The following is a 22,040-nucleotide window of genomic DNA, read 5'->3' on the forward strand; positions in this document are numbered from 1 at the left end:
TTGTCATAAAGCAAGCAGTTATCCTGGAAGATTGTTCTCCATATCTGTGAGGATAGAGCAAGGAACAACAGACAAATTACACCACAGGGGGTTTGGTGAAGTGTTGGAGGAATCTTTATGAGGAATCAGATTGTCTCCTTCAGGAGTTTATGGTCAGCCTGGACACACAATTGCTGGAGCTCTGTGAGCTCTCTGAGACCTCTGTTGGGATTTGGTCCAGCAGAAGGATGGGAAGAGAAGATGGAAACATTCCTTGTCTGCCTCCCTGGCCATGCAGGATCAGAGGTTCTGCTGCTGAGTTGCTCTCCTTGGGGAAGCAGCAGGAAAGACCAACCCCCACCTCCCTGGGAGAGAACATGGAAAGCAGAAAAGCCAAGGCCATGGCCTTGTTTCTGGTGAGTTGTTTTCCTGTGGGAGAAGTTTTTATGATCAGAAAGAAATAATGAATTTCTGAATTCTTAAGAGACAATTGAGTTACAGATCTTCAGTATAAAAGCACAATGTGCTGATTTATCCTTGAGGAATCAGAGTCTCTGCAGTTTGAGTGTGAACATGATGCATCCTCGTTTTCCTGCTCATCTTTAGACACTTTAAAGGTGAGATATAGTGGTTCTGGGGAATGCATGAGGGATATTTATATATATTTACATGCTATCAGTGCATGACAGTCATCTTATAAATATTTTTTCCTGTGATTAACTCTGGTTGCAAAAAATTACTCAAAACTTTCAAGTAGTACCTTACTTCTTTTAATTATCTGTTTTTGTCAAAATTGGTTATAATCCCATTTCAGGGGTACATTAATGGAAAAAACACTAACACATCCTAACATGACAAAATAATGAGAATAAGCCAAATGTCACTATATCCTTCTACAGAAAACAGCACAGTTAAATCTAGGGACAACCTGATAAAGATACATATTTCCCATTTAAGATTATGTTTGGAGTGTCAATTAAGGTGTAGAAGAAGAAAAAAACCCAGAAAAACTGTAAAAGCCATATTTTGCAACCCAAGGAATAAAATAACGTTCTTATGGCCATTTTTCTATCTCTCTATCGGCAAATAAGGCAGATTGGAAAAATGATCATTCCCATCAGGAGGTTCTGAAAAGACATAAAATAGATTAAACTGCTCTTGTCTTTGTGTTTGAATACAGAAGCAACAAAAAGTAATTTCGGTTCAGAGAGGCTGAAGGCAAACAACAGTAATCTTGGGTTTCATTTTCATTCTGGCAGCTCTCCTTGCTGATGCTTTGCCCTTAATTGCTTTTCTAGTTACCTAGTTGAGCACAACTGTGTGAGATCATATTTATACCAACTCTCTCTGTTTTCTTAACTCCTCCAGAACCAACAATTTTTGGCCCCGGACTGTGCAGTTCTGACTTAAAAGGTCAAGCTTTTAGTTGGGTTTTTCTTTTTTTAAACTTAATATTCTCAGTATTACTACTTTCTGACACCATATAGACATGCAATGTTTGGCAGCAAGTCTCTCATTCATGATTCCCAGCTGCCCTAGAAGGAAACATCTTGCTGTTCCCTGGTCTTCTCTTTCCTTCTTTCTCTGATTCATTTTAATGTTAGAAAAAAACACCAGATGTGATGCCCACAACGTGGGGGCTGATCTGACCTGCCTGATCACACACCTGCTCCTGCAAAAAGATGCTGGGAGAACATTTTAATGGGAAGAGATCCACCCTGCTGCTGGGGAATGTAGCACTTCTCATGAGTGAGAGGGATCCACACTGCAGCAGTAAGGAAACAGGTAACAATAGCTGGGATGGAGAGAGCAAATAGTAGCAGAATGAAAGAAAAGGCATAAAAGGCAGAGAGAACAGCAAAGTTCACAGAAGCCAGAAGACAAAGCATTGGAAAATGCAACAGAAATTCTGAAAAAAAGGAAGCCAAAACCTGAACCCAATTCAAAAAATCAATGGGCTTGAGAAAGTCTTATTCTGAGATTCAACAGGGGCTTTTTGTCTCTGAAGTAGTTCAGACAAGCCGACCACTCTCCTTCATTGCATCCTGTCTTTTATCCCAGAAAACATCTTTTCTCCCCTAAATAAACTCTATAATCTATATAGGTTATTTTGCACCAAAGAGACTCAAGAAGAAAGCAAAGCATCTGGGCTGAAATTTTGCCTTCACTAAGATAAATGACAGAATTCCCACGGACTACAAGGAGGGCTGGTGTTCAATCCTTAGAACATGTTGGGAATGTGAACTTTAAATCCTACAGGATTACACAGAACAAACAACATCAAAGAAATTTAATCACTTTTTTTTTTATCAGTTTACAGAAATTAGTATCTGCAGGGCAGACAGAAATGCCCTGAATTTGAATGGAACATTGGACAGAATTTGCATGATCAAACTCAGAGCTTTCATAAAAGTTCACTTGGCCTTTCTGTTAGTTCACAACTGTCTCATCACTGAACACTGAATCTTAAATCCTGATCTGATACTTGGTACCATCGAGGTGGCAGAACATTGGAAGGATGATGGACTACGTGGGGAGAGGAGGGATCAGAACAATTTTTGCAACTGTTTGTCTTTTTTTGTTGTTGTACTAAAGTAGGAGAGCAATGCCAGTAAAGATCTAGAGAGCCCACAATTCTTGGAGGTCACACACACACATTAAAACTAAGCAGGGAAGGAGGGGAAAAAGAAAATTTCATTATTCCAATTGCATGCACATGGAACCAAAACTGAGTTTATATGATCTCATCCCAGGTTCCCAAGAAGCTGACATTAGAGCTAGAAAACAAACCTTTATTTCATAATTCTCAATCTAACTTCTAATGGAGTTAGGGAACAGATTCATCCACAGATGTGAAGGCTGAATTAACTATTAGACCATCTTATGGTCTCATGCATTGTTATGAGAAAGTCCAGGAATGGGGATTTAAATAATCTTCTATAACTTTCCCTGGTTGTTTTCTGTTATAGCAAAGGTGCATATTTTAGTTGCTCTCTCTAAAAATATGAGAGTAATTCCCAATTTGCATTAATCTGGGTTTACTTCTGGCAGTTGTTTTTATAACTCTCCTCTGAGACTGAAGTTGCTTTAGCAGTCAGCACTAACTCTGCCCATCAGCAGCTGAACTGGGCTCTTCAGGGCCTTGGTACAGACCTTTCAACCACAGCACTGCTGCTCTGAGTCAGGTTTAAGTAACAGCTATTCTGTGTCATACTCATGATTCACTTGTTTGTAATGCAGAAATAACAGCGAGACCTCCACAGAGCAAAGAATTTTTGCCTCCCTTTCTTTTCTTTCATTTGGTCCAGGAGACAAAACTAACTCACACTGCACAAATCAAAGCACATGAGCTTAAATCACCGTGAACATCCAATGATTCAGGGAGAGAGGTGTGCACCCTGAGCACATATAAATCATAGGGGAGTGATAGCCAGCAGGCAAAAGGAATTATTTGGGGCAGGCACATTATTTTAAAGTTCAAAATGTAATTTAAAGATGCTAAGCTCTTCCTGGTAATCCTCATGCTCTATTTTTTTTTCTTATCTATATCTACAGTTATAGTCTAAGAGAATTCTTCTCTAATAAAATCCCGTAATTTAATGCACTGATGGTAATGCTGATTCAATTTTCCACTTGCATAAATATATTCTAAATCTATATTATAAAAAATATCACTGGCCCTAGGTGTAAAAATCTGTACTTCTAATCATCTATGTAGCCAGAATTAATGGGCCAGTAATAACTGCCATTTGATAAACTGATCAATCATACTTTATTTGCACTACCACAGCATAATAATGGCATCCACCAGGAAAAACATTAGAAACTAAAAGATCAGTTGTTTCTGAGCATGGATTAAAGGATTATTTAACCAGATGAAAGCAGTGAGGGTGAAATTATTTCAAACAATATGGAAACACCATTTGTTTCAAACTGAAAACTGGAGGTTCTGGTGAAGAGCACAAGGGATACAAACACTGGGATGTGTCATTTATGGAAGATACAATCCCAGCAAGAATCCAAAGGGCAAGAAAGAAGCGCCCAAGTTCTCTTTCATTTCATGTGCAAAGAAGTTTGTACTGAAGAGGGATCAAACATATTTTGTTCAAATGCAGGTACTGGCAAAAGCTCATGGATGTAAATGTCTAAAGCAGTCAAGTAAAACATGAACAGTCATAATCAACAGAATAATGTACCACTGGGCTGTACCATTAAGCTGATATTCTTTATGTGTCTCAGTGACAACTAGTTGAGTTTGGGAAAACCTTCTCAGATTCCATGCCTGAAGCTTTACAGGAGGATGCCCACATGAAGTGCTGTCTCAGTTCTCTGCACATTCAGAGCACTCAAAGCTGGTACAAAGAAAGAGGAATGGCAAGGCAACAGAACATGCCCCTGCCTGCAGTCAGGTGGGTCTGGTACCACAGACCTTTGGAGAGGTTCTAAAGAATCTCAGGTTCGTGGCAAACTCTTGATTCTGGCAGTTCTGCCAACTCCATAATGCCAGCAGTCAGCAGCTCCAAGGGGATGGAACAGATTACAACCCTCTCCAGACCCACAACACACTGAACAATAACACACAGGGTGAAGAAGGTGGGGGAGAGGAATGTTATAAATGTAGTTTATCTGCCCTGATAACATTCTAAGCTTGTTACAGTCCCAAATGCACGTGCAAGTTTTATCACCAGACTGCATAATTAAGATCTTAACACACACATTCTCCAATATCCAGATGCCTTAGCACTAAGGAGCTGGGAGCCATGTGGTCCCTGGAAAACATATCAGCAACTCTTCATGACAGGGACTGTGTTAGTGCTGTTACAGCTTGGAAGGATGTGACAAGAATCTCTTTCAAACTACTACACTTAACTGGAGAGAACTGAATGTAGAAGTGCTGCTTCAAATCATAATGTATAACATTCTGGCAACTGTGATCCTGCCTGTTTGTAAAACCAGCACCAAATACCTTTGTGCCCATGGATACACAGATTGTCCCACACATACAGGGAAACTCTTGTTGTCCTGGTTTAACCCACAGGTTGTTACACAAGCTGAACACCACATAGACCCTCACTCACTCCCTCCTGCAGTGGAATGGGGAGAGAATTGGGAAGAAGGGGAAAATTCATGGCTTGCAATAAAGATATTTTAACAGAACAGAGAAAGAAGGGAAAGTATCAACAATAATAATAATAATATATGAAACAAGTGCTGCACAATGTTCCTGCTCACCTCCTGCTGACCAATGCCAGCAGCTACCCCGACAGCCTTCCCCACTAATTTATACCCTAAGTATCATCTCAGGTGGTCTGGAATATCCCTGGGGTCAGAAATCCCAGCCTCCTTGCTGGTGGGGTAGGGTGAGTAGCTGAAAAGTCCTTGATTTACAGTAATCCCTGCTCAGCAACAGCTAAAACAGCTCCATCAGTGTGTTATCAACATTATTCTCATCCGAAATCCAAAACACAGCAAGGTACCACCTACCAGGAAGAACATTAATTCTATCCCAGCTGAAACAAGGACACAGTGTCCTATCAGACACAGAAGATGACCCCCTACTTCCCAAACACTTGGTTTCTTGGTATCTGCTGCCTTGTTTTTAAAATATCTCATTTTGATCAGTTTGATGGAGACTAATAAGGCAAATAAATGATCTGTGAGGAAGAACTCACAGAGCTGTAGTTGAGATGACAGCACTGAAGGCAAACATAACAACGAGCCTTCACATAAAGGAAAAGGCACTAAATTTAAGGTGACACCCAGTTGTTTGTCACGTCAATGGCACACAACACAAAAGTTTTCAGTTCAAAGGTCTGAAGTGCAAAAAGGAAAATTCAGGTGACAAATTTCTGACGGTTTAGAGGATCAGAATAAATTGCTGGGGACACTGTGGCCAGTGAATAAGTGTCAGCAGTGATGCACACAGGGCTGATGCTGCCCTGGGGGAAGGGGGGGGATGAGTTAACTCCTTGAGATAACGACACCCAACCCCACTTCCAAAGCTTTGCAAGTTTAGAGGACTGAGGAAGTGCTGAACTAATTATTTATGTGAAAAGGTTCTGATAGGATGATATATCTACTAAACTGAGATTCAGCTGGATTTACAGTTTGTACCCTGCCATTTCCATCTCCAGCAGATGAGGTGTGAAATTGCCTCAGCAGAAGGACACAGCACAGAACAGCAGCAGACAGCACTTGGAACAGCAGCACCAAGACTGTCAAACTTCAGAATCATGCTGAGCTCATCACTACCCTCTGGATCTGCAGATTCCTTCTTCACAGCACATTTCCTGGGAAACTGGAAGTCAGAGCTGGTCACATGCTCATTTTGAGTTTTCTTTCAAAACCATGGCCTTATAATTCATAAGCATTGGAAGAATGAGGCTAGATAACTCAGACACCATCTTATCACTCACAGTCCAATTCTGCTAAAACCAGCCTGCCCACACACATAGGAGAGAGACAAGAAGTCCATTAGGGTGCTGGTCACTCCTCAAAATACCCCTCAGCAGAACTGATGGAGAGATCTGAGCCCTGGTGAGACTATTGTGTTAAGGGAAGGTAAGAGGTGAGAAGGTGACTTCCTGATCCCTCAAAAATGTTAGCTATCAACACTGCTTTTGCACTTCTGTTCTTTTATCTGCCAGAGGAGAAATGGGTTAAATCCACAGCTAAGATAAGCAACTCATCTAAGTTTAAAAGCAGCTAATTTGGATCAAATTTGCTCAACAATTCTCATAATGTATTGATGTCACTGTGGATGGGAAAATGCACACGATACAAATACTCAGGTTTGTATCAGAATGAAAAAGAGAAATACCCAAAGAGCAGCATTTTCCATCCAAGCAATGCAAGTCTAAGGCAAAGTCAAACCCCTGTAACTTCACCGAGGAGCCTGCACATAACTGAGGGCAGGATTTGACACTGATGTAATTCTGCCTTTGTGTTCTACCCCTCAGTAATCCCTTTAAAATCTATTTGTCATACATGTCTTCCAGTTTTATAGGCTTAAAGAATTTTTAGTCCTTCCTCTGCTCTCCCAAAGAAAAAAAAGGATGCAAAGGAATTAACGAATTTAGATTTAATGCCCAACTTTAATTGCCAAGACAGGGTAATTATACTACAATTCATTAAAATAAAATCCATTCACCACACACATCCAACTCTGTGCTCTTTATGTTTCAGACATGTCACTTAAATTTACACCAGTCAGTGGAAAATAAATGCAACTACTAATTTTTATTAAAATACTAGTTAATTCACATCTACCATAATTGAAATATAAGACAAAACATTGTAATTAGCTCCCTCCTGCAAACCATACAAAGATTTTAATGAACTTTTTTATTTAGTCAGCATGCTGAAAATTAGTTTTTCAAACTAAGTGTTCTTATCATAGAGGAAATTGCCTACATGTAAGAATGGCCTCTTGTAATTATTCAGTGCCTCAAAAAAAGCAAGCTTGTGAATATTTCAGGCTTTAAGCTTTAATAGTTTCCTTTTGAAACGTCTTTATTGTGCCAATGTACTGGATGTGGAGGGAGATACTGAAATAGAATTCAACACAGATATCCCCAAAATTAATAAAATTGTTCACATAAGAATCACCTTTGCTCCAGATATAGCTTTAATTTTTCCCTTCTTGGCTTCTCCATTGCTCAAAAAGCTTTATTTCCACCTTGTACTACCTTGCTCCAGCAACCTCCTGAAACCCCATCCCTTTTTTCCTAGAATACTAACTAGAAGCAAGACAAAAAACTTCGTTATCTTAAGGTCTGCAGAGTCTGGATTCAATATTTTAATTAAAAAAGCCAATAATTTTTAATTTAAAACCTGTATAGAGATCCCAGAATTCCTGTTATTTCAGAAAAGCAAGCAAAAGACCCTTTCCTCTCCACCAGATTGACAAAAAAGACAGCATACTAATGGACAGGCAAAAATCAGCCCTGCCAAGGGACTGTCACACAGAAAATCCATTATTAAACTACCTGATTCTTTTTCCAAGCATTCAACATCATCTACTGCATACTTTATTTTTGCTTCTCTCAGCTCTCTCTTTCTCCCTCCTCCCTTCCCATCTCAAAGCAAAGCAAAAGTGACACAATCCCAGGTTTCCAGCTCCTGCAGCCTCCAGCCCAACACACCCTTTTCCTGGGCCTTTGCCACATTCCTGGTTAATGATTTTCAAACACTCTGGCCTACAGGAAGGTGCTGCAAAGGCTGAGGGGTTGTGTTCCAGGAGAATCCTTCTGGTTAAGGGACACCTGTCAGGGTTATTTAATGGCACACATTCCCTCGGAGTTCTTTCCTGGCAGAATTTGTTGTGCTTTAATGTTTCAGAAAACACGGGCAAAACAATTTCCAAATCTCTCGTGTCAGTGCATAACTACCACGAGTTCTGTCCCTGTTGAGATCACAAGCATAGATCACAAGAATCTTGCTTTCCTGGACAGGATTTGTGCAATGTCTGATTTAATCTACATTTATCTTTCTGAAGGTTAATTCATCTTAGCTGAACCTCAAAGTGGTTTTCTAATCTGAACCACAGACAAAATGGACAGCTACCTCAGGTGAGGCCCCTGGCTTTTGGATAACTGTGCAGTTGAGAAAAGTTAAGAAATTATGATTTTTTTTTTTTTAAATTGCAGCCTGTGAAAAGGAATGAATTTGTTGTATTCTTATAAAACAACAGATACAGCTCTCAAGTACATTCCTCCTTTTGACTCTCTAAACAGGTGGCCTCTCCCTCCTCTTTCGTCTCAAACCTTTATTTTTTTCCCCCATCTTGACAAATGAGGTACCTGACTGACTGATAAACAGCCCTATTTCCAAATCATATCAGCAGCTCCATCTGCCAAAAAAAAGTTCATCTCCACTGCAATTTGCAAAGCAGAGCTCCCTGCACTGGGGGACTCGTGATAGTTCCATAGATCAAGCACACTGCTCCCAAATGCACCACATGACAATAACAGGGGACACAACTTCCTCTACAGAATCAAGGGAGAGCAAAGTAATAGAAACTGAAAGAAGATAAAATGTTTTGTAGGTAGCAGAACACCAGCTGATAGCAATTTCTCTTTCAAGCCACAGTATACTTAATTTATTTATAGGCATGGGGAAAATGTTACAGCCACAGCCCTGGGTAGGAAAATACACTACAAGTGCAGCTTTATAAAAAAGCAGCTCAGAAGCAGAAACATAAAGAAAATGAATAATGTTTCCCTAAATATCAAGTTACATTTCTTGCAACAGAATAATGATGAAGCCAGGAGCCAAGTTGGGCAATTAGGAGTGAGAACAACCAAGTACAGCCCATAGCCAGCACACAGTAATGGCTTATTTAGGAGTTCTACTGAGGAAGGATCTAAAGATGAAAAGTAATAACTCGTGATCTTTTATGTCTAAACTATGAGGACCAACATATTTATGTTTCTGATGCTGGGATATATCACCCCCATTAAGGTCCTGCTGGTATTTTTCCAATAGACTGGTGCTTTTAGTGGTTTTTCCTTGAACTCTTCATGGTTTTACTTGGATACTTCAAGTGGTTTGACCTGTGTAAAACTTGGCAGCTCAAGGGGATGTACAGACAGAGACAATGCTGGTAAGAAAAAAGAAAAAGAAGAAAAAAGAAGAATAAAAAGAAACAAAGAAAGGTGTGATTGCTGGAGTTTTCAGGCTCTATCAGGAATGCCTCATTTTAGCTGACACACAAATGTGAAACCTGAAGGCTTAGAAGAGGCAGCCTTTCCCTTGATCTGCATGCAGGAGGACCAGACAGGCTCAGTATTGCTGGAGATACACCCTTTTTTAACCTTGCATTTTTATTTCAGGAAGCTGAGAATGTCCCAAGGTTTAAGAACATACATAATTAAGCTCAGGTTTTTAAACACTCAAATTACTGAAGGCACTTGAGCTTACTGAGGTAGGCAAGTGTGGAAGACAGATACTCAACAATGACAATTTGTGGGATGAATAAGAGCACTTGGATTTTGGCTGGATGGGCACTGTGACTATTCACCACAGTGAAGGGCTGCTGAGAAGCTTAAATCTAAAAAGACCACTGCACCTTGAAAAACTAAATGAAAATATAATGCCTTTCTGAGGGCAGACAATCCTTGTGTGACCCTTATACCACTTGTCTGTCAGGCAAAGGGTAGAAAAGCCAGGAAGGAGGGAAGGAAACACAACATTGGCACCTGCAGGAGAATGGGCATTTTGCGGCTCTGCCATTAGTGCCAAGGATGCAAAGTGGTGATGACTGATCATGACAAAGATGGAAATGCTGCTTACAGAAGAAATACCCAATTAAGGCACCACGAGATAGCTGAACACAGTCTGGATTTTGAAGATAAATAGGTCCTTTGGGTTAGAGGGAATTTACTACAACCATAGTGCTGGAGTTGAGAGGAGGATTAACAAATCATGGCTACTGGTTTTCTTTTAGCCAACACTGACTCCTTAGGGAGATTTATGAGTGAGAAGCAGACCCATTTTTTGTTGGAGGCCTGTATTTAACACCATGAAACACAGGAGTTCTTCCCTTTCTGTTTTGCAGACTGCAGCCTGTGGCAGCAACTTTTCATTGGTTTTAAATATGAAAGGTCATTACAAAGGTCCCCACTGAGCAGAGTAACAGGCTGGAGCCTTCACAGCAAAGATACATTTGCTCTTAGAGACTACATGTACCTTCTAATGCATTGTAACCCCCAGCAATTAAAATAAAGGATAAACTCCATGATCACACTGATATATCACATTAAAATAATTACAATAAAGCTTACTTACCCTGCATTAAGGATTGCTGTAATGTGCAATGATCCCTAGGATTGCTGCTCTGTACATCCATTTATCACAGAGTTCTGTTTATCTGTTGTTACAGATAAGATGGGAAGGGAGAGACTGATTCAATTGCTCAGCTTCTAAATTAAAGCTATCCCAGGAGCAGAACCTCCTTATAGTGCAGATTTTGTTCTACTGCTTTGCCTTGTGGGTCAAGTGAACACGATACCTCCAGATTTTGGGTCAGCACTTCATGTGTCTGCATCCCCCTGCTACAGCTGGAGAGGCACTGCAAGGGTGCACCAACACAAGATAACAATGCTGCCACTGACCCTCCTGAGACAAAACAGAACAAACCCTCAAACAGAGGCTGCAAGAAGTAAAATTCTGATCTTCAGATACAGCTTTCCTGTCCCTGCACTCTAAGGAAATGTAGGTAAAGTTACCAAGCCCTTGAAAGCAAACTGTTGGGCAACAGGTGCTGACACAGAGCCAGGTGCCAATGGCCAGGCCCATGGATATAGTGCAGCCAGGGAATGAGATCCAATCAAATCACAGCCAAAGAATGAGATTAAATCACTAAACAACTCCTACCAAATTAATTTTCAACTGACTGTGCTTAGGGAGCTTTCTAGTGCAGAACACCATCAGAATATGTTTGAAAACTTCTTTTATTCATCTTGCTGTGGGCTGCTTAGCACCATTTTGGAGTTTAAAGTAACTTTCCAAATGAGCAAGGGCTGCAAAGCTAGAATGCAAACAATCAGATTTGAGCAGAAATAATATTATTTTATGCAAGCATGTTTAATCTGAAGGAAAAGGAAAAAAAATAGCTGTGGTTCACTCAGGTTTGTGGCAGAAGGAGATTTAATTCCTAAATACACATGCGTTGTCACAAGTTACCTAATTAATTGAAAAAGAACAGTTAACTGATTTTCATCCAAATCTTTAACTTTAGAATTAGATCACGACCTTTATTCCTGCCTAGAGAAAAAAAACAACACTACTAATATCAAGTACAGAATCATCCCTGGGAATTCCTCCTGACTCTGTATGAGAAAGCAAGGGAGAGAGGGAAAAGCAGCCAGAGAAAATCAGCTGTTTTTTGCCAATCCCTGATAAAACTCAGAGGTTTGTGAGCCCTTGACAACCATGTTTAGTGCCCATCTTGCAGTTCATGGGCATTACTCCCATCAAAAAAGAACCTGTATTATTCCAGATGGTACCAAAATGTCTGTCAAGGGTACTGATTCATTTATTTCCCATTCCTTACTTTGACTGGAAATTTATTTGAAGAAATGCCTTCTTCAGCATTTCATCTGTGCTTTCAGTGGAATTAAGCTGGTTTCCATTAATCAAAATACAATCACAGTGCTAGAATGGCAGTCCTGGGGAGGATGCTGATTCTTCTCCCCTTCTCCATCATGGGATCAGCTGGTCAAGTGTCATCATCTGCAAGGCATTTGTCTAACCTGTTTCAGAACTCCTTCAAACACAGAGTCTCTACATCCTCTTAAAAATATCTTTCCCAACTGCTGCCACTACAAGGAGTAAAATTAATCTCCTTTTTCTGCAGCGTAAAAATATTGCTCCCTGTTGTATCCACAACCGACAGAGAACAACTCATCTGCCCTGCAGTCGATTTTATTTATTTGAAAACAGGATTTGGGGCTTGCTTTAGTTTGTTGTTGCTGTTTTGTTTTGCTCCTCTCCTTCAGTCTTTCTTCCCAGAGGCCGTTTGCTGCAACTCCAGCCATACCTGTTACTTTCCTCTGGGCACTTTCCAGTACCTGCTACTCAAATCTGGACAATGTGTTCCAGCCAAGGTCTCACTGGTGCTGCCTGGAGCTGAAGGATTACTCACAGCTACATTTGCCAGGGTGACATTTGCCTTCTCTTTTGCAACAGAATGACATTGTTGACTCATGTTCTATTTGTAATCCATTCTAATCCCCCAGCCTTTTGCTCCAAATTTATTGCTGGTGGGTTTTCATCCTGTTTTGTGCAGATGATTGTTCCTACCTAAGGACTTTGTATGTGCCCAGATTAAATTTATCTTTTGTTTTCAGACCGTTTCTTAAACTTCTTGAGGTGACTGATTGGTCTGCCCTTCTTAAATCAGAATACAAATTGAAACAGCTACTTTGGATAATACACTGGGGTCTCCCTAGCAGCAAATCACAGGAAATCAGGAAGGAAGCTTTGCAGGTCCACACACAAATAACTTTCAAAGGTTTAGGTGGGTTACCAAAAATGAACTCCTACATACTAAACTGAGGCAAGGAGAAGGAACCTCTGCTCCCTGAGTGATGCCAAAGAGAGCAGGGTTGGGTTCTGGGATATTCCCCAAAACCACACTTATTTCAGTGGAAGCTGGATGAGCACGGGGGAGCAAGAATTTCCCTTTAAAAAGTCACATCTGCTTCCCAGTCAATAAAGTAAGAGATATTAAAAGAAAGCCAAGCACCATTATTGACAAAACTAACAAGTGTTCCCCAAGTGCTAATAAAATTCCAGACAAGCCGCCCATCGATCAGCGGCTGCGCCCGGAGCACATCAGCCAGAATGCAATCACAGCCCATCCCTGTCACTCCTCCTGCCATATTTAATGACAAAATTGGTTGCTTACAAGCTTATAAGGAATTGAAGATTACACTGCTGGCATACAAAGAGGACCACGTGCATCTGCTCGGGGGATGGGAGCAGCCACATGTGCTCCGAAGGCGTTTGGGGGGACATATTTCATGTGCAGCATCTCAGCCATTGTTTTAGGGTTGATTCAGTTAGAATGTTCTAAAATTGGACTGATTTACTGAAGATTTACAAAACATAATTCATGTGAGCTTGTGATATGAATAAGCCTCTAAAACTAATTCAGGCACAGTCAAAAAATAAATTGCAAAATAAGTTATTCAATTGAAATCTGCCATCTGAAGCACAGTAATAGAAAACATTTATTATAAACTAACATATATTTGTGGCTAGAGATGTGTACAGTACTAAACATCTCCCTGCAAGGAATTTATTCAGCTTTTCTGAAAGAACATCTTAACTGGGCTAACAGAAAATTACATGTTCAAAAATAATTGCAGGTTCTATGATTTTCATCCTGCTTCACAGGCTTCCCATTATCATTCCTTTTGCTTTGGAAGGCTTATGAATTTGAGGTAAACTTTTTTTCTGCACAGCTGCAGAAGGGCATTTCTGGAGTCTGGATTTAAACACTAGAAAGACAAAGGTACAGTTGCATCCAGAAGGAGAGGAAGTAGGGATACCAACACATTCATCTCGAGATACCATGCTCTAAATTTGACAAATTCGCTTCCACGGGGCTGCTGGGTTGTGAAAGTCACAGGCTCTGCTATGCTGGAGGCTGCAATCCACTCAAAAGCAGTGTTTCCTCCTCAAAAATGAGGGTATTTTGCTATTTCAGACTTTTAGTGCTCAAGGGGAATTCTTTGAAATGAGAGTTCATGTCTGTAATTAATGATGATAGTGGAGTCTCCACGAGTGTGTCTGACATTAGAGCCAGTCACTGCCAGGCCCAATTCAGGCAGATAAAGATTTTCACACAGAGCAGCAGAATAAGTATTTTGGATATTTTGAACTTTTTGCATTCCCTCCTCCCTCAGGGTAGATAATAAAAGCCCTGAGAAGGAACATCCCTGTCCAGATTTCTCAGTTAACAGGGAAGATGATTTGGAAGAGAGACTGAAAAGAAAGACAAAGGCTGGAAGACAAGAAGGAAAGTTCAGACTGTTTCTAATCGGGAGCTGCTTCTCCTGAGAAGACCAGAAGCTTGGAACATTTGGGATTGCTACCAAAAAAAAAAAAAAAATAAAAAAAAAAAAAATCACAGTCCAAATGGAAAGGGTGAAACACCTCCTCAAACAGAGCATTCCACAGTTCAGTGGATGGTTTTAGGCACAGATTTGGGGAAAAGCTCAACACTACAACACAATCAAGTTTCCCCCTCTCTTACTGCATCATTCTACACCCATGCTGTTAATAAAAATGGCAGCTCAGTGGTTTAAACATTTTTGGATTCAGAGCTAATGCACCTCCAATGCAAAGTGCATCCCGGTACTTCCACAGTTCCTGTGTCCTGGGTATCCCAAGGTTTAAAAAAAAGCCCCATGGTAAGGAAATGGGACAACATTCCAAGCTGTTCCCAGCAGCTTTAAAGCTAACAAAATGTACTCTTATTTGTGTATCCTATCAGAAAAAAAAAAAATAACATCTACTTGTCTCTAGAAGAATTTACTACAGTTGCTGAGGGGTGGCTTTTAGAAGAAATTTTCAATAGTTTAAAATTCTTTTTTTATTTAACAGTTTTCACTTCAAATAATCCACAAAGTCTTAATGAGTTAATTTTCTGGAAACTCTGAACAGGTGCAGAATATCACACACATACAAAAATCCCTGACTTGAGAACTCTGTGCTAAACTTTTTCCCCCCGATTCCCTCTTTTCTTTCTTCAGCGTGGATGAAGAAGACTAGGAAAGTATGCCAAGAACTCTCAAATGACCTTGTAAGAAAAAAAAAAAAAAACAACCACCAACCCTTTGATTCATATTTTAAAATCCTGAGTAACCTGCCCCTTCTACTCTTCTGCTTTCTTGCCTCTGCAGCTCTGGCAGGAGGGAGTTCAATATTAATGACCCGCAATCATTTCCAGGCTCATGCTCTCTTGCCTTTGCTGCCCAAATGCCTCATTAGCTGGGCCCTGTTGGTAAGATGCTCACCTTTGTATTGTTTTTTACTGGGTTAAAGATGAATAAAAAGCTGGGCTGGTAGCTAAGCTCAAAATAAATTCTGATCACTCAAGTGCCCTCGGAGCTGCAGCTGAACCATTTCAAGCTGACTTTCCTTGGAAAGGCCTGTTACGCAAAGATACCTCGTGTGACTCCCCAGGGGTGGTTTCAGTGAAAGCCATGAATGCTTTCTTACAAAATAAGGTATTTCTGTGCTTGAGGCACAGGCATTTCCCTGCCCATTGCAAGCAGAAAGCAGACAGCTTCATTCCAGTGTTGTTTTTCAACATGTAATTAAATCATTCAACCTGCTGAATAAAGCTGGCTTTTTGTTAGAAAAGAACACAGAGTTGGTTGGACCCAGCAGACTTCTTTAAAAGATGTAAATTAAGTTCAAGCCTAGAAGCAGAACTCTGCTGACTTTCAAAACCTCTGACTACTGTTGGTTTTTAAATCTGATATTAAACATTGACTCCTCCAGTTGCCTTGGCACTATCCCCTCTGGCAGGTCCCAGCCTCCTTCAGCTACTTCTCACCCCTGTCCTCCCTGTTCCTTCAGTGTGGTTCTACAGTCTGTCCTCATGTAAACACTTCACAGTTAGAATATTCAAACAGGATTTTAAAATCAGAATTGAGAAGTAGATTTCAAACACTTAAATCTGTCCCAAAGAGCGGGTGTTCACACAGGTTGCCTTTACCTTGGTGAGACCAGACTCGGATTTCTTATAAACCCCAAAATCTGCTCTCAGTCAACCAGAAAAAACTGGAGAAGTTTTTTCTCTTCAGTCACTAAGAAGAACCTTGGTGCTGTGATGTTAAAATTTGCCTTTGGGGTATCTCTCGACATAACCCTTGTGTGGTGAGAACACAGAGCAGCTACTGAGTTCACAGGAGCAAGCTGGGGCTCCTCACCACAGGACCTGCACAGGTTCTCTGCACCTCAGAAACCCAAAGGATACAAAATAAAAGCTTTTCTACCTTCAAAACCAGAGAAGAGCATAAGGGGCATTGAAACACCCCAAAGCCAAAAGAACCAAGACGAGGAAAAAATATCAGGGCAGGGAGAATGGAAAAGTAAAACCAGATGAAACAATTGTCTTGCAGCTTGTGCTACATAAAACATCTGGGACAAATTCTTCAGACTATTCTTTTTCTCTGCATGGAAAATTACAGAAATTAAACCTCTGGTGGCACAACTCCGGAAAAGAGAAAGCTTCCCTTCCTTCCTTTGCCTCAGCACTGTCTATTTAAATGACATTCTCTCTCTCTATATATGCTCCTATATAGTATATATAAATTTACACACATATACATACCTATATGTTTGTATAAACTGAGGATTAGTCTTGTCAGCATATGATTCATAAGGCCCAAAGCAGCAACATATGGTTTCTCTCTATTTTTTGGCTGAAAACACAGGGATCAGTGGCTAAAGGCTCACATGCTTTTTGTATGTGTAACTAAACTAATCAACAGCTCTGCAATGATTTTTTTTTTTTTTTTTGGTGGAGTAGGTCTTTTTAAAAAGGTTTGAGTGGCAACTTTTAATGTTTTTAATGGGGGTGAATTTTACCACAGCCAAAAGGGGTGACCCCTTTGTCAAAAAGAATGATCCACTGGGCAGATAAAACCCATTTGCAAGGTTTAAGGGAGGCAAGAGCAGTGCACAGATCCCCATGCAAGGCTCAGTCTGCATCCTGCCTCCTGACCACAGACTATCCACAGTGTCAGAGGAATCCTACACTGAGAGAGAAATGATCCTTTTCTTCACAGAGTGACAGCAATCCTCAGCAGACATATAGTTGTTTGTATCCCTTCAAGGTATCCACGAGTGGCTTTAGATTCTCTGCCACGATTTGTGGTTTAGCCCAGAGTCAGACACATCCCAGCAACACAACCAACAAGACAGTTTTAGAGCACGTCAGTTCAAAATCTTCCTGCAACACTTTGCCAGGATTTACCTCTTTTGTTTTCCCCCTTGGGAAGACAGAGGGTCACAAGGCCTCTGAAAGTGGTAGGAGCACAAGTTCCATTTGAAGTCAATGGGATTTGTAACCCTAAATCCTTCAAATGCCTTTGAAAATCTCTGTGGATCTGTGTTTTGACAAAAGCAGCAACTTCCCCTTGCCTTTGACACTGAAGTTCCATTTCCATAAAGACAGAGAATCTACCCTCTTCAGCTCTAACATGTCTAAGCCCCCAGTGATATTCCTGTGAGCACAGGCAATACAAGGAACACGTTTGGCTATGAAATACAGAAATAAAGTGAAATTTTCAATAGCACCTTCAGAGTCTTCCAATGAGTATTTTCTTCCTTGACAGTTCAATGATTTTGAATTTTTTTTGCTGGTATGGCTGTTGTTTCCAGTGCTTTTCTGGACCCAACAATTAGAGTATTATTTAATTGCTTTTTTTTCCCTGTCGTTTGGTGGCTGCCCTGGAAGTTGTTGAAGCTACTGCCATAACTTAAAAACTCACCAAGACAAAGTGCAAAATTTCATTTACAGAACCTGCATCTGAAACAGCAGCACATACACAACACCAATTTTCTCTTGAAAAATTCATACAACTGGCTGCAAAGAATTGGCCCCTTGAGTGTTAGGAAATGCAGTATTTACATTTATGACATTAATTTAGCAAAGTCTTAAACATGAAAGAAAATGACTGGGAAGATACCTGGTTTAAATTACCTGTTAAACCGAGGTTCATGGTTACAGAGGGTATTTCTGGGCACACATATCACCATTAAATATAAACTGAAAGGGGTGAGGATTAAAAAACATGGTGGAAAAACACAGAGATGAGTCAAACCCTTATACATAAACCACCTCAAACTGTGACTAAGATGTACGAATATAACTCTTCACTAGGGCACAGGACAGACAGGGGAACAGAGGCATAAACCACATGGGGATATGACAAAACAGCTGAAGACAACCACACAACATGTACTGGCTTTACCTTGATCAAATGGCTTGTTAGGATTCCAGTTTCTGAAATAATCATCCTGAATGGGGATTTAAAAAAGAGAAAAAAAAAAGAAAACTCAGATGAAATACAATCATTTTTTTTCAGTACAATTTCACACAACTAAACCACAAATGATTCAGTTCATCTTTTGATCCCAACACATTTAGCTCAAATCAGGTAAGTTGTGCTGTGTACTTGGCAAATATTTATCCGAAGGCAAAGTTTCCCCTCCTTCAGAGTACCAGCAACCCCAGTCCTGAAGAACTGGGATTCAAGCCCAGTTTTTATCTCAGTTTCAGCACATTCTGTGTATTGTACTCGTGTCCTCTCTGAGAGGACGTGATAACAACAGAATAACAGATTTGAGGGGAGGAGGCACAGAAAACCTCTATAACCCTGTGATATTTTTCTGCATATTAATCTTTGTTTCCTTTTTAATATAGCCAGTATTCTATATTCATTTCCTGAGGGATGCCACAGAAGAGATGTATTCATCAAGCTGTCCAGAATGACACTGAGATTTCTTTCTCCTGCCAGGAGGGTAACTAAAAACCCATCAGTGGCAATAAGACACCGAAATTATTTCTTCCATCGGGCTTTGTTTACCATTTATCTCCAGCACACTGAATTTCATGAGCTCTCCTGCTATCCAGTCAACTCAGCCTGGGAGATTTTGGAGATTTGGAAGTCAGACTTAGAGTGGAAGGAATGGGGCCTCTCCATGCCCTCAGTGAACACCAGGAGATGGAGCCTATGGACAAGCACTGCTTTGGGAACACCATGGACAGCCTGCAAAACCAGGGATTGCTCTCCTGCTCTTTGCCTGCTGGGTTGAATTATTCTGCATGACAAGCAGGAGGAAATGTGGGTTTTTTCCCCCAGTATATTCATTGGTATCTATACTGACTTCATGGACAGTGATAATGTTCCACAGTAACACCAAAGACTATTATTCATCATTTATTTCAGATACATCAAAATTATCTATATTTTTTCCTCCCACCAGAATAGAATCACAGACTTGCTTTTGAATTCCACAGTTTTGTTAATACACAAACTCCTCATGGTTATGCAATGCTTTGTAATTGATGATGATGTACTGCTAAATTCACTGAGCATTAATCACTTTTCAGAATGTGCTTTCAGCTTTTTTAGCAGAATAATTTTTTTTCCAGTAACAAAATACTTTTTTTTTTTTTTTTGCCTGTTTACATTTTTTTTTTCCCAAGTTGTTGCTTTGCTGCTGGGTTTTCAACATCAGAAACTGTTAAATAATTCAACTCCCAAGAAAGATTTCTTATGCTGGTGGCATATGGAGCCAGTTTTGAAATAAGGGTTGGAAAGGGGGTTTATCTCAATTTCAGTGTCAAAGGAATATTTTACGAAAAATGCACCTTCCTCACAGAAATACCTACAAAACAGCCATCTCATCTGTAAACCTATTATTCCTCCTCCTTCATGCAGACCTGTTTAGTATTCCTTTTTGAAAATTGAAACTATGTTTATTTTAGAATGTGCCTGAAACCACGGTGAGATAACGTGGAAAACACACAAGGAAAAATAGGGGGGAAAAAAAAGCCTGAGAAGTCCAGTGGAGAAAACCTTTGAGATTTTCAATATATAACCCCCATTATTATTTATAGGAGTAAATAATGACTGTACACACATTAGAGCAATAGAGATCTAAATAACTTATGCCAGTCGGACAACTTTCCTGGTTTCAGCTGGGATGGAATTAATTTTCCTCTCAGCCAAGATTTAGGATGAGAATCATGGGGAGAACACACTGATGTTTGAGTTGCTGCTGAGTAGTGATTTCTCCAAGCCAAGGATTTTGCAGTTTTCCATGTTTCTCAAGGGAGGAGCTGCACAAGGAGCTGGGAGGGAGCGTGGCCAGGACAAGTGATCCAAACTGGCCAAGGGATATCCCACACCTGAGAGCTTCATTCCCAGTCTGGAAAAGGATGAATTGGCCAAGGAGGGGCTGATCAGAGCTGGGGATAATTGTAGGGTCTTTCTTGGGGTTGATTCCTCCTTTTTTGTCATATTCCTTTTAGTTACCATTATTATTGTATTTTAATTATTAAAATGTTCTTATCTCAACTGATGGGTTTTACCCTTTTTTTTGTCCCCAGTCTTCCCCCCGTCCCACCCAGGTGAGCAGGGAGGGTTTGGGGGTGTGAGTGAGCAGCTGGGTGGTATTTAGGGCTGGGATTAAACCACAAAAATCCAGCACTGGAGTTTCACTTCAGCATCAACACCAGCAAGACCTGAAGCTGAGTGGCCCTGGCACCAGAAAGGTACAATTCACCCTGGGGACAGGGTTGAGCAGAAAACCTCTGTCACATTTAAATCCCCACCTAAAGCTCTGCCTTAGAAGCAGGCAGGGCTCTGTGCCAGCACTCTGGAAGGTGCCCAGATTTATAACATTATCCTGAAATGACTTTTGTTAGAAGGAGGAACTTTGAGCTCCATCATTTCACTGGAACTTATTCAAACACCAAAGCAGCAAGTGGTACAGTAACACACACAGAACACTGACTCCAGGGGGTATAATTCAAAATATATACATATTCATGTATTTATAAAAATACAATCAGCTTGATCAAAGAGATTTAACGCTCCCATTCAATAAAACACCTTCCTGACAGAAAGAAATCTATGCATTTCTCAGCTTTCTACTGGGACAGATACAAAGGTGCTTCAAATCCCTCGTGTCTTCTGTAATTTTCATATTAATATGCTAATTAATGTTAACATATTAATAATTAACATGTATCAACACACTTCATTTATAGCAATATAAACAATTGATCATAAGAGTTTAAAGTGTAATATGAATGATGTTAATACTTTTATTCACTCTATGGATATTTACAAGTTAAAACATGAAAAACCTACCTCAACTTCCTGACCACGGAAGCATTACAAATGAGAAAAGAAAAAAGAATGAAATAAAGCAATATAAAATTATGTTAACATACATCAATTTTCTCCTTAGTGGTCTTTTAAACATGAAATCACTTATTCCAGATGACCTTCACCCACAAATGAAATAATTTTCTCTCTTTCTTTTCTACCCTTTCCACCTGTGCTGCCATGACCCAGTTTTTATCTGTGCACTATTAGCCAAATGCCATTCTATTAGCACATTTCTTTCTCTTAGAGCACAAAAAAAAATGGCACTTTTGTTTCCTTTTGGCTGACAAAACCACCAGAAAGTGGTTTTCCACACACTCATCTCTACATACCTGATACAAGAGAGATGTAATTTAATTTTTTTCCTAGCTGACTTTAAAAACTATTTATTTGATAGACTTTGAAGGGAAGGCAAAACCAGGCACAGATCCACTTCAATACAACAGGTGACAGCAACTGAGAAATATTTCTGATGAGCAAATATTTAAAAATATCTTTTCTCCCTGCATGGAATTCACACTTTGAAGGTTTTGCCTACGGTTCAGTGACTGCATATGACTGAGTCAATCTTTTAATTAACTGAAGGGACCCTGCACACCTAAAATCATGTACGAAAAGAGAAGAATTGATACAGCA

At 40.1% G+C, this 22,040-nt stretch overlaps 1 protein-coding gene across 2 annotated transcripts in view; it reads right to left on the bottom strand.

Annotated features, from left to right (window-relative positions):
- SPOCK1 (SPARC (osteonectin), cwcv and kazal like domains proteoglycan 1) overlaps nt 1–22,040 on the bottom strand; it is a 264,847-nt gene that overhangs the window by 161,801 nt on the left and 81,006 nt on the right. The window contains exons 3-4 of one of the 2 annotated variants that reach the window (XM_027643333.1): nt 21,387–21,395; nt 18,477–18,522 (exon numbers count right to left, since the gene is read on the bottom strand). In XM_027643333.1, coding sequence (XP_027499134.1) covers nt 18,477–18,522; nt 21,387–21,395 — 55 coding nt within the window. The remainder of the gene's footprint in view (nt 1–18,476; nt 18,523–21,386; nt 21,396–22,040) is intronic. The other variant, XM_027643334.1, reaches the window with a different exon arrangement.

The sequence above is a fragment of the Corapipo altera genome, unplaced genomic scaffold, assembly GCF_003945725.1.
Source record: "Corapipo altera isolate COAL_440 unplaced genomic scaffold, ASM394572v1 75, whole genome shotgun sequence".
Classification (NCBI taxonomy): domain Eukaryota; kingdom Metazoa; phylum Chordata; class Aves; order Passeriformes; family Pipridae; genus Corapipo; species Corapipo altera.